Source organism: Sus scrofa, chromosome 8 (genome assembly GCF_000003025.6).
Source record: "Sus scrofa isolate TJ Tabasco breed Duroc chromosome 8, Sscrofa11.1, whole genome shotgun sequence".
Lineage (NCBI taxonomy): Eukaryota > Metazoa > Chordata > Mammalia > Artiodactyla > Suidae > Sus > Sus scrofa.
Genome location: NC_010450.4, coordinates 5,011,707 through 5,024,790, shown reverse-complemented (window position 1 = coordinate 5,024,790; position 13,084 = coordinate 5,011,707). Strand labels below are relative to the sequence as shown.

General features: G+C 52.1%; 1 protein-coding gene across 2 annotated transcripts in view; it reads right to left on the bottom strand.

Annotated features, from left to right (window-relative positions):
- The window catches only part of EVC2 (EvC ciliary complex subunit 2), a 130,176-nt gene continuing 118,227 nt past the window's right edge, over window positions 1,136–13,084 (bottom strand). For both annotated transcript variants that reach the window (XM_021100987.1, XM_021100986.1), the window contains 3 exons: window positions 8,869–9,068; window positions 5,801–5,902; window positions 1,136–1,847 (listed from right to left, as the gene is read on the bottom strand). In XM_021100987.1, coding sequence (XP_020956646.1) covers window positions 1,577–1,847; window positions 5,801–5,902; window positions 8,869–9,068 — 573 coding nt within the window. In that variant the 3' untranslated portion in view covers window positions 1,136–1,576. The remainder of the gene's footprint in view (window positions 1,848–5,800; window positions 5,903–8,868; window positions 9,069–13,084) is intronic.

Here is a 13,084-nt window from a genome sequence, read left to right as displayed (position 1 = left end):
CAAAGACCATGCATTTTCTACTCCACTGTTGTGTGTGTGTGTGTATTTGTGTGTGTGTGTGTGTGAGAAAGAGCGAGAGAGAGAGCGAGAGAATCACCACCTTCTCTCTCCTTTCGCTGCTCACTCGACCTTTGGATGGGAGAACTGACCCATCCAACCTTCTCTGCCTCATCTGAACTGCTCACCTATGCGTACCTGCTAACGCAGTGATACGGCAGCATCTGATGGTGCGTAGCTGCCCCTGGAAGAAGTGCAACCCTCAGCAAATGGCCCGGTCCACAATGCTGCGAACACGCTGATGGGGCAACCGCAAGAAGACGTGGCCCTCAGGTTGCTAAAGGGTTCGATAACTAGGCAAGGGCTTGAAAGCCAGGAATCAAAGCTTGGGGTCAAAGCCAGAATCCCTCCCTTATAGGCGGTGTGATCACAGGCAAGTTCCCTAAACCTCTGAGTCTCCGCTTCCTTGGCTGTAACATGGAAACAGGGTCCCTACCTGCTGCGATATCGTCAAGGATTAGGAAGTGGATTAAAGGAGCTGGGAGCCTCTAACAGCGACTCCTGTAGCAGACGCTTGATCACAATCCCTTTCCCTCCCGGCTGGTGAGCGGGTGCCCTGCGCGATCACTTCCTACCCTCAGGAAAGACCTGCTGCAATTGTACTCTTGGCCTGGCTCTCGGGAAAGCTTTTAGACAACGATCCGGCGCCCATGAGACACCACTGGCGCAGCCACACTGAGAGGACGCAGAGGGTCTGGCACAAGAAAGCGCTGTGAAACACGAGGACCCGTGTGCAGCCAGTGTGCTGGCAAAGGCCTGAGGGCTGGCACGTGCCCAGTGACCGAGTCTAGGAGAAGGGACAGCATGTGGGGCTGGAAAGAGTTCAGAGATTCCTGACCTCGTTACCAACTGGCTTGACGGTCTCTCACCATCCCTCTCGCCTTCTTAAGCCTCTGAGTTTCTCGATTTGAGTTGGAGATGGTGTAGCCCAGTGGCTGGCGCACCTGCTGGCCACTGGAATGACAGAGGACAAACCTCTGTTGAATATTGCCACACGGGGCCAAAATCCAAGAAGGGACTAAAAAGAAATGGTTCCTACAGAAAGCAAAAAAAAAAAAAAAAAAAAAACCAGCTCTGATGAGTTTTGTGCAAAATGCATTTATTTTCAAAAGTTCCCTTGATAAAAATAGACCATGTAACCAACACACATTATGAGCATGGACAGCCCTGCCTTCAACACACTGCCCACACCTCGCTGGGTGTGGCGGGGATGTGGTCGGGGGCCTGGGGACCCTCAGGGAGGTGGGACCCTAAGCAATGACGTTCACGGGCTGCTCCCCTGACTGTTCATGTTGGATGCTGAAGAGAGTGGCCGCCTGGGAATTCACGAGACCAGATGACACTGAGTCCTTGAAAGTCGTAAAGGGTGGGAGAGGGTGGGGGGGGTGTCTTCTGCAATTTATACCTGCAATTGGTACATTATTCACACACACACACACACACACACACACAGACACACACACACACATGGGCAGGAGAAAAACCTTTGTCTTCAGATTCCTTGGAAGCTTCGTTTGGGCTAGTTCATGCCCAAGGCCCAAGCGGCCTTTTTGGCATTCAGAAAGCTCTTCTTCTTTTTCCTGGGAGGAAGGTGCAGTGAGATCTCTGGCTCCGTTGGACTCCTGAAGATAAACAGCTTTTCACCCGTGTTTAACACATCAACGGCTTCTGCCCCCACGATGGGCACCGGGGCCAGGTCGCCAATGGACTCCAGCGACAGGTGCGGCCAACGGCCTTTTCCGGAGAATGTCACCCTCTCTGTGAGAGGCAGGCACGTCCTCTTTAATATGCTAGAGAAAGAACAGAAGCTCAGACTCGACACCCTTGGCAACTGACCCTCCCACGTGTCAGTCCTGAGAGTGTTCCCCAGAAAAACCCCACTGAGGTTCCTGGGTCCCCCATCAAGTGTCATTTTTTTTAAGGTTTCAATTTATTATTTTTAAAAGACTCTCTCTCTCTCTATATATATATATATATTTTTTTTTTTTTTCTTTTTAGGGCCTACACCACAGCAATGTAGGATCCAAGTCACGTCTCTGACCTACACCGCAGCTCACGGCAACTCTGGATACTTAATCCACTGAGCCAGGCCAGGGATCAAACCCGCAGACTCATGGATATTAGTTGGGTTCTTTACCTGCTGAGCCATGACGAGAACTCCTTTTTTATATTATTATTTGTCTTTTTACGGCCACATCCAAGGCATATGGAAGTTCCCGGGCTAGGAGTCGAATCAGCTACAGGTGCTGGCCTACGCCACAGCCACAGCAACACCAGATCAGAGCTACGTCTTCGACCTACTCTTGAGCTCGAGACAATGCTGGATCCTTAACCCACCGAGTGGGGCCAGGGATCAAACCCACATCCTTATGGATACTAGCTGGGTTTGTTACCACCGAGCTACAGTGGGAACTCCATTTTATCTTATTTATTTATTTTTGTATGTTTTTTTTTTTTTTTATTAGGCTATAGTTGATTTACAGAGTCGAGTCCATTTTTTAAAGAAAAGTTTCCCCTGTGGTCACCAGGTTGCCCCTGAGGTTGGCTGAAGCCGGTGGCAGTGGAAGCTGCCGGCAGACCTCACCCACTCATGACTGTTCACTTTTCTGGAGGTCTGTGAGCCTGCTGTCACCCTGGCCTCAGGTGTGGTGGGAGGGTTTCACACCATGGAAATTGACAAGTGCTACAAATCAGAGCTCTGGTCCCCCACCCGACCCCCACCCCGGCCCCCGGACAACAGTAAAACATTTCCCAGGACACCACTGCCTGTGGATAAAACCTGACTGTGAAGCAACAGTTGGAATTTGGGTAAAACTGTGGTTGCCGGGGGAGGTGGGGAGGGAGTGGGATGGACGGGAGTCTGGGGTCGGTAGATGCAAACGACGACGACATTTAGGATGGATGAGCAATGGGGTCCTGCTGTGCAGCACAGGGCACTGTGTTCAGTCTCTTGGGACAGAATGTGATGGAAGGAGGTGTGAAAAAGGAACGTGTGACTGGGTCACTCTGGGTACAGGAGAAATGGACACAACATTGTCATTGTAAATCATCTCTACGTTAATAACAACAACAATAATAATAAAAGGTAAGATGCGTTTGAAATAGAACAGAGCAACACGCTCCGGGACTGCCTGCAAAAGGGTGGCTGGAATCCGGTCTCTGAGCGGTCCAGCCCTTCAGTCCTGGCTCTTCTTGATAATGGCCCTGACTCCCTCCTCCCTCCGAGAGCCCTGTACCATCTGAAAGCCAGAGGGGTCTTTGCACAAGCAATGCAGTAACAGGGCCACGTCACTGGGGGATACAGGCAGGCTCCAGGGCCCTCCCTGAACAGACGTGGAAGAAGAGGCCCCGTGGCCACGGCCACCAAGTCCCGTCCTGGCAGCCGGTGTGGATCTGAGCAAGGATGAGGGCAGCTCTGTCTCATCACAGCCTCCCCTCCCTCACAGGGTCCACAGCGCCGGGAGGCAGAGACGCATGCACTGAGCAGACAGCGGGGCCAACGCTCTCCTGACCTGTGCTCCCCCACTTCCATCACTGCAGCCCCCCAATGCCTTCACGCCCCCTTCCGCATCTTGAGCAAGTGACTTCTGTTCCTGAGTGGAGCACTTCATATTTATACAGCTTGAATTGAACTGTCTTGGTTTGGGCTCAATATATTTTTATTGGCTGTAACCACAGCATGCGGAAGTTCCCGGGTCAGGGATTGAACCCATGCCACATCAGCAACTCGAACCCCTGCAGTGACAATGCCTGATCCTTAACCCGCTGAGCCACCAGGGAACTCCTTGGGCTCAATATCTTGACCTAATTTCTTTAGAACTAAATCCTGGTATCCAGCCTATTATCAAGGGTGCCTAGATTTTGTTTGTTTCTTTGTTTTGTATTTTCTTTTTAGGGCTGTGCCCGAAGCATATGGAGGTTCCCAGGCTAGGGGTTGAATCACAGCTGCAGCTGCTGGCCGGCACCACAGCCACAGCAACGCCAGATCTGAGCTGCGTCTGTGACCTACACGACGGCTCATAGCCACGCTGGATCCTTAACCCACTGAGCGAGGGGCAGGACTCCGTTAGATGCCCTCACCCCCCGCCGTGGCCATCGCTGTTTCCAGAGCACATGCTGGTTATCACTTTTTAACCTGTTATGAGTTTACTTGATATTAACCTTTTTCAGAATGTTCTCTAGTGGGACACGGAAAACCCTTGGCCTGCTGTTTGCAGTGCATCTAAAACCAGTCTGCCTCTAACTTCCTCTGCTCTCCAGGTGTGCAAGAACCAGCCCTAAAAGGAAAGGCATGGAAAGAGCACTGGCCTGGAGGTTTAGGGAAATACAGGGGGTTGCTTAGATGCCCCCGATCCCACGGCCACCGTTTATCAGCTGCAGGCGTGGGGCTTCTCCGACCTCCCTGAGCTGGTTAAGAGTGGCCCTGGACCCCCCACTTTCTGGAAAGCTGGAAGGCTCAGAGCAACAAGAGAGACAGGGAGGGCTTTGTAAACTAGAAAGTCTAGAAGGGATCCTGTTCCTTCTAAGGAGATTCCATTTAAAAAGAGGGACTAGTTAAAATAAATACTGCAATTGAAATGCTAATAAATGATAGGAGAACAGTCTCCCTCTGATAGCTGGAGGCTTATCTTCAGCCCATAAAAAAAATTTTTTTTTTGTCTTTGTCTTTTTAGGGATGCACTCGAGGCACATGGAGGTTCCCAGGCTACGGGTCCAATAGAAGCTGTAGCCGGCGGCCTACACCACGGCCACAGCAACGCCAGATCCGAGCCACATCTGTGACCTACACCACAGCTCACAGCAACACCAGATCCTCAACCCACTGAGGGAGGCCAGGGATCGAACCCGCAACCTCATGGTTCCTAGTCGCATTCGTTTCCTGGCGCGCCACGATGGGAACTTCCCACTCTGTTCTTTTTCAAATTGAAGCGTAGTTGATTTGCAACATTGTGTTCATTCCATGTGCACAGCAAAGTGATTCAATTATATATATAATATGTTCTTATGTAAAATAGTTTTATATGAAATACATCTAATCTTATATTAAATATCTATAATATGATTTACCATATTGTATTCATTCCATGTGTACAGCAAAATGATGCAGTTATATATATATATATTCTTATACAAAAGATATAATTATTTTACACTATAAACTATAATTTATAATTTTAATTTATATAATTTTATTTATTATAAATTTAATATTATAAATGTAAGGTGTACAATTTTATATATTATATAATTCTATGGTATATAGTAAATATGTGATTCTATGTTGTATTTTCTGTAATATATAATTATATAATATCAAAATATTCTTAGATAAAAGTTATATAAATCTATACAATCAAATATATTTTTGGTCAGATTCTTTCCCATGACATGTTGGTAAATGATATCGAATACAGCTCCCTGTGCTATACGTCAGGTGCTTGTTGTTTATCTGTTTTATAAAGGGTAGTGGGCATTGCTAATCCCACCCTCCTAATTTATCCCCGCCCGCCCCTTTTCCCCTAGTTTTCTAGGTCTGTCTGTTTCTGTTTTGTAAATAAGCTCATTTGTAATATTTTTCAGGTGAGTGATATGTAATATTTGTCTTGCTCCGTCTGACGACTTCACTTCAAACCCACTTTGAATAAAGCCTGAGGTCCTTAGGGAAGTGACGCTGGTATGTGTGCAGGACCCGCCATCGGGGTCCCCTGCACCCCCCTTCCCACCTGGCAGGTGCCCTCATTACCTCTCCTTTCTCTTGTGAGCCCAGAGCATCTTGTCTGCGCCTCTGCTCAGCAGTTCTCCTCGAAGTTTGCTCTCTAAGGCCTGCCACCAGCCCTGGTGTTTCCTGAAGGCAAGAAGGGAGTGTTCTTAGATTTTTCCAAAAGAATAGAATCATCAAGTGATGCCTGGTCCTAACGAGCAGAATGGGACTCCTCCCCTCGGTGGGGCCTTGGACGTGAGATACCCTGAGAGTTTTCACCTTTGTTCTCCCACTCATTCCACCAATACCCATCAAGCATCTTCTCTGGCCGAGTCGAGACAATCTCTGCCGCGAGGGGTCCCCAGGTCCGGGGGTCACAGACAGACTCCAAGTGACATTGGTCAGACAAAAGAAGGCTGCCTAGAGGCGGGGACATGAGCTGAGACTTGGCGTCGCAGCAGAGGGAGCACATGGAGCTTGTGCAGGAACCGGCTCCAGGCCTTGGCTTGTGGGTGGTCCATCTCCCCCGTGGCGTGGACGCTCCGTGTGGCAGGGCTGTCCTTTTACCCTCGCATACACTAGTGCCCAGGGGGACAGACTAGGAGCTCACTTATGAACACAGGAATGAGGAAGTTCAGAAGGCACAGTGGACGCTTGGAAGGGGGGTGAGGGACGGGGCCTAAGGCCACGAGAAAGAGGGTGATTCTAGGGACAGCAAAGGAACAGTGTACGGGAGAGGAGAGGGGAGATGCCCGCAGGTTTGGGCTCAAGTCAGTAAAGGACAGCCTGGGACCGAGAGTCCTGTCTGTGGCCGGCTCCGGCCAAGTTCGTACTCTGCCTGGGCTGGTGGGAGACACGGAGCCTCACCCACGCTGGGCCAGGCGCTGCCCCAGGAGTCTAGCTCTTGGGCAGAGAAGGCTGGTCCTCTGAAGGGAGCTGCAGAGAGGATGGCCTTGTGCCCTCCTGGCCCTGCCCATCCGGAGACCTGGTGTCCAGCCCCTCCTGGATTCTGACAAGCCCCTCACACACCCCTTCTTGCTTCGATTAGTCAGTTGCTTTCTGCTGCTTGAAACCCAAGACTCTGAACTGGTGATGACCAGGCACCAGATGCTGGGGACACACGGGTAGTGACTGCCGTGTCCTTGGAGGCGATGACTGGGGGCCTGGGACTCCAGGAGTCATCCAGTCCACTTGGCCATGAGGTCAGGCAAAGAAAGGGCGTGCTCGTGCTCCACACTCCTGGTGACAAGCCACCTGGGTGCTCTGGCCTCATCCCCCACCAGCCTGCCCATGCCTGTTCGCCTGCCTCCCAAACTAAGCTGGCCTCGCAAACACGGTCCACCTGGGCAGCCCTTAGGCAGAGGCAGCATTGCTGTGACCGTGCACATTCCTGCTCCAGGGTCACCTCCAGCGTCTGCCATCTCCAGGTTCTTCCTTGTGCACTGGCTGAGACCTGCAACTCTCTGACCACACCCACGCCAGCCCTGACCACGCCCACATCTGGGTTTCTGACCACGCCCACATCCAGTCCTCTCACTCTGACCACGCCCACACCAGCCCTGACCACACACACACACACACACACACACACACAGAGCCTTTCCCTTCACCCACACCAGTCCAGATCAGGCGCACACCAGCCCTGACTGCGTCCTTACCCAGCTCTCTGACCACACCCACGCCTAGCCTTGACCCCACCAGGGACCCCCAGTCCAGGGACCACACGCACATCCAGCCCCGACTCCTCTGGGAGGGGGCTCTTCCCAGCCCTGTGGACTCCACCCCCACCTGTTGTCCCCACACCTTCATCCTTCCTTTCACCCCAACCCTACTCTGAGCCCCCAGCTGGGCTTCTTACCTTTTTGAGTCAGGAACTCCTTCACGAATCAGCAAAAGCAATGCACACACACACCTGTTCAATCATGCCCTTTTGACAGACGTGTGGGCTCAGGATGCCAGCCCAGCCTCCTATGGAGCCTGGCTGAGGATGCCTGGCGCTTTCAGGTCTGGTCGTGGCCTTCCCTGCAGCCTCCCCCCTCAACAAATTTGATTCTCAAGTGGCACTGTTGCCTGCCCCAAACCCCACTTATCCACAGCCACACTTTAACAGACCGTTAGCTGACCAAGTTCGCACCTGGAACTTGACCTGAAAGGAAGGTATCTGTGCAACATGATCCATAATTGAGGGAAAATGAACCCAAATTAAATGTCTGGGAACAGAGTAACAGTTCCATACACTATGCTACACATGTCAGTGAAATAGCGGGCAGCAGCTAAGACGTGTAATAATTAGAAAGGCAATTGACATACTCAAGAGTTGAAAGGTCTTGTGCAAAATGGCTTCTGCTATAATTTTCTCAAAAGCAGGACACAAGGTTTTTTTTTTTTTTTTTTTTTTTTTTTTTTTTTGTCTTTTTAGGGACGCACCCACAGCATACAGAGGTTCCCAGGCTAGGGGTCAAATTGAAACTCCAGCTGCCAGCCTACACCACAGCCACAGCAACAAGGGATCCGAGCCTCGTCTGCAACCTACACTGCAGCTCATGGCAACGCTGGATCCTTAATCCACTGAGAGAGGCCAGGGATCGAACTTGCATCCTCATGGATAAGTCAGATTCATTTCTGATGAGCCACGATGGGAACTCCAGGACACAAGGTTTTCTACACTGGGACTCCTATACACACGCACGCACACTCTCTCTCACACACACACACACACAATGCACACACTTGTAACTCAACAGAGAAACACATTCTAGAGGAAAAACTGTAACAAAATGCTAACAGCCATTTTCTCCAGCTGATAGAACCCTGGATGTTTCTTTTTCTTCTATGGATTTATTGTGTGTACAGAGCATATTTACACCCCAAGGAAACGGACTGTCTTAAGATCCCACTGGAGGTCACTTGGTGATGAGAAGAGAGCCCGAGGACAAGACGCCTCATCTCAAGAGGATTCGTGGCCCCTCTCGTGGATGCCGTCTGCTCCTGGAGCAAGGAAGTCCCCATGGGAAGGCGTGTGTCGTGCTGGTCCTGCTCCCTGTCCCCATCCCATCCCTCCCTGGGACCTCGATCACTGTTTTCCCAAGGCCCGCGGACACGGCACTCACCGCCTCCTGCCCAGGTCGGCCTGCAGCCCGCTGCCGCCGTCATTCTCCACCGCGTGCTCCTGATGCTTCTGGCCGAAGGAGTCCAGCAGGGCCAGCAGCTCGGGCTGCGAGGCTGCGGGCAGAGCCACGCTGAGGAGCCGGCGCAGCGTGCCCCCAGGCAGCATCGCCAGCTTCGACAGGTATGACGCCAGCCGCAGCTCCTAGGGGAGGGAACACAGGGAGCTCAGAGGCTCACTGCTCTAAGCCTGATAAACAGCCCCTTTGAATGGCTCATGGTCTTAGGACATTTTGTCCCAGGCTGATGAATATTTCAGGAGCTTGGTCTTGAAAACATGTTCCCAAGTTCCCAGAGCTGTCAAAAAAAATGTATTTGGTCAGCAGCCCTGGCTTCCCATGACCTCCCCAAAGCCTTCATCTGTCCCTTCCAACGAGCCCTCTGCTCACTCGTCGCAGCTGAAACCCTGGCCTGCAGCAGGACCAATTAGCAGTTCTCCTCCTACTCGTGTTCTGTGAGGCGACAGGGCTCAGAGGGAACAGCACAGGCTCTGGAAACAACTGACATGTCCCTAAATCAGTGGACGGTTAAAGAAACGGTGCTCTGGCCAAACCCTGAGTATCAGGCTGCGCTGAAAAGAAAGAACTGGATAAATGCCCCGGGGCATCACGCGGAGCGCGATTCCACAGCCACATCCCGAACGAGTCCTGTGAATAACAGTCCGGAGCTTATAAAACGTAGAGACAGAGAGCAGAGCGGTCACGGTCAGGGGCTGGGGGAGGGGAGGGGTGGCTGTAACCAGAAAGCAGATTGTCGTGGCGACTAAACGGTTCCCTGTCTTAATCGGGGTGTTACACGAAACTGCATGTGATAAACGCATCCATGTCATGTCCACGCCCACTTCCTGGTTTTGACGTTGTACTAGAGTCCTGTAAGGTGCCACCACTGGGATAAAGAGTGACGCCAGGAGTTCCCATTGTGGTGCAGTGGTTAACGAAGCCGACTAGGAACCATGAGGTTGCGGGTTCGATCCCTGGCCTTGCTCAGTGGGTTAAGGATCTGGCGTTGCCATGAGCTGTGGTGAGCTGTGGTGTAGGTTGCAGATGTGGCTCGGATCTGGCATTGCTGTGGCTCTGGCATAGGCCAGTGGCTACAGCTCCGATTCGACCCCTAGCCTGGGAACCTCCATATGCCGCAGGAGCGGCCCTAGAAAAGGAAAAAAGACCAAAAAAAAGAGTGACACCAGATCAGAGCATCGGGACTGTGCAGACTAGCTTCGCAGCTTCTTATGAATCTAAAAGTATGTCCCCCCAAAGGTTAGAAAGACTACAGGCAGGCACTGTGCCCCCCCCACCCCCGCTGCCAGCCCCAGAGCACAGAACAGAGGGTCCCTGGGAAGTGTCTGTTTCTCTGCAGGCCTCAACTTCCTCATCTGTAAGATGGGGTGACAATGATACCGCTGTCAAAAGGTTCATGAGGCAAAATGAGCTGGGGCGTGAAAACGGTTCCGTGCTAGGAAGACAAATCGCAGAGACTGCTCCGAGCGGCCGGGTGCGCTGCCTGGCCTCCTGACCAACGGGGGGCCTTCCGTGGGATGTTACACCGCAAACCCAGGAGATAAAAGGGCTTTACTCAGCAAGGCCAGGGCAGATGGCTGCTGAAAAGCCATCGGCTCAGGGCTGCCAGCTGCCACGTCCCTTTCTGGGTGGAAGAAGCTTATTTGGGACACAAAGAACAGGAGAGAGATGGAAAAGCAGAGAGACCCACAAAGTCTTGGCCATTTGAGTCCCCAGAGCTCAGCCCTGCTCTTTGGGGGAACAGTTAGGCCTTTGGTACATTTCCTCTACACTGAAATTAACTTGCAGAGACTTTCTGTTCCCTTCACCTGCAAAGACGTCTGACTCTGCGGGACATCTAAGGGCCGTGTGTGACGAGCTGTGGTCCCCTCAGTGAGGGCTGGTCCCTGCTGTTGTCACGATATTTGCATGAGTCTCCTATTGCGGCTGTAACAAACCATCCCAGACTTTGCGGCTTAAAACAACACACATTTGTGGGAGCTCCTGTTGTGGCTCAGCGGGTTAAGAACTCAACACAGCGTCCATGAGGATGTGGGTTTGATTCCTGGCCTCATGCAGTGGTTTAAGGATCCCCCGTTGCCATGAGCTGTGGTGTCAGTCACAGAAGCGGCTCAGATCCTGTGTTGCTGTGGCTGTGGTGTAGACTGGAAGCTGCAGCTCCAATTCGATCCCTAGCCTGGGAACCTCCACATGCAGCAGGTGCAGTCCTAAAAAGAAACACACACACACACACACACACACACACACTCACACTCACACACAGTTGCTCTACGATCCCGAGGCCAGAAGTCTGGAATCAGTGTCACTGGGCTAAAGTCAACATGTCAGCCAGGCTGGCTCCGGAATCTGTTCCCTGGCCTCTCCCAGTGTCAGGCTGCTGCCCGCATTCTCTGGCGTATGGCCCCTTCCTCCAACTCCCAAGCACATCCTCCAATCCCTGCTTCTGTCTTTGTCACGTGGCCTTCGCTGCAGGCTGTGACTCCTGCTCCCCTCTTTAGGGATCCCGTGATGACCTTTCGGGCTCCCTGGGCGAATCCGGGAGAACACCATCATCTTACAGTCCCGAATCCAGTCCCACGTGCAAAGCCCTCTGTGCCACACAAGGTCGCGTTTGCAGGTCCTGAGAATGAGGACGTAGGCGTGTTGCCATTACGCCAGCTTAGCAGCACAGTTGTTCATTTGTTCATTCAATTAGCATCACAGTGAAGTCCTACTGGGCGCCAGGCCCTGTTCCAGGCACCGGAGACAGAGCAGTAAGTAACGCAGACAGAAATCTGCTTCGCCAGGCTCACCTTGGGGTGAAAGAGACAGATGGTAAGCCTGCAAACAAACGCTATATCAGGTAGTGGTTAACTGAGGGCCAGGATGGAAAACAAGGCAGGATAAAGAGAGAGGGTGCTGGGGGCGGGGTTGGGGTGGCCGATGTTTGAGATGGGTGATCAGGGAAGGCTTCCCTGAGGAGGTGACTCTGAGAAGGGACCTGAAGGAAGTGAGGAAGCGAGCCATGGGCACATGGAAGGAAGAGCTTTCCAGGCAGAGGGAAGGCGGGGCCAAGGCCCCGAGGTGGGCATGTCCTCGGCGTGTCTGATGGAGAGGAGAGGGGCCGGTGTGGCCGGAGCGGAGCGTGCGAGAAGGAGTGATGGGAGATGAGGCGGGACGGGTGGGAGGGAGGCGGCTCACGCAGACCTCACTCTCAGGAGAAGGCGGGCTCGTCATGGCGAGATGCGATGTCACCGCAGCAATTTAAGCAGCGGGAATGATATGAGCTGATTCTCACTCTTTTTTTTTTTTTTTTTGTCTTTTTAGGGTCGCACCCTTGGCATATGGAAGTTCCCAGGCTAGGGGCCAAATCAGAGCTGCAGCTGCCACCTACACCACAGCCACAGCAACACCAGATCCAAGCCATGTCTGCAACCTACACCACAGCTCATGGCAACGCTGAATCCATTTAACCCACTGAGCGAGACCAGGGATCAAACCCGAGTCCTCATGGATACCAGTCGGGTTCATTACCACTGAGCCACAACGGGAACTCCTGATTCTTGTATTTAACCTAGCTCCTGGCACAGAGGGAAAAAATGGATAAGCCTGGACCTCATCAACACGCTGCAGACTCAGTTCTTCCTGTGGCAGGCCACTGACCCTGCATAGCTTGGGATCACCAGTGGGGACCCCCCAGCCCATGGCCAAGGTCTTGCCAGCTATGAAGCTTCCCGATCAAGAATCCTCAACACAGGTCACTGAACGGGGTCAAGGCTTCTTGAACATGGTGACACAAAAAGCATCCGTGTGGGTCACGTCGCCTTAAAGATCTGGAGCCATTTCGAGAGACTGGAATGAATTACACGGCAAGGTGGGGACCAGCGGTCCATGCGGAAGAAGGCAGCAGGAAGACCATGCTCGCCAGCAGGCACTGCCTGTCCCTCTTTCCTGCTTGGCTTCACCACTGCTGCACGTGGCATGGATTTTTGCTGTTTGGGTATATTTTGCCATATTTCATCCCCGTCTTTATTTTTAAGAAACACTGCTTATTTTAAGGGTTGCAGAAAATGCAGAAAAGCACAAAGACTAATGGTAAAGAAATTACTCCAGATGTCATTATCCAGAAATAATTATCTCATCCCAACTACATTCCAGGAAACTT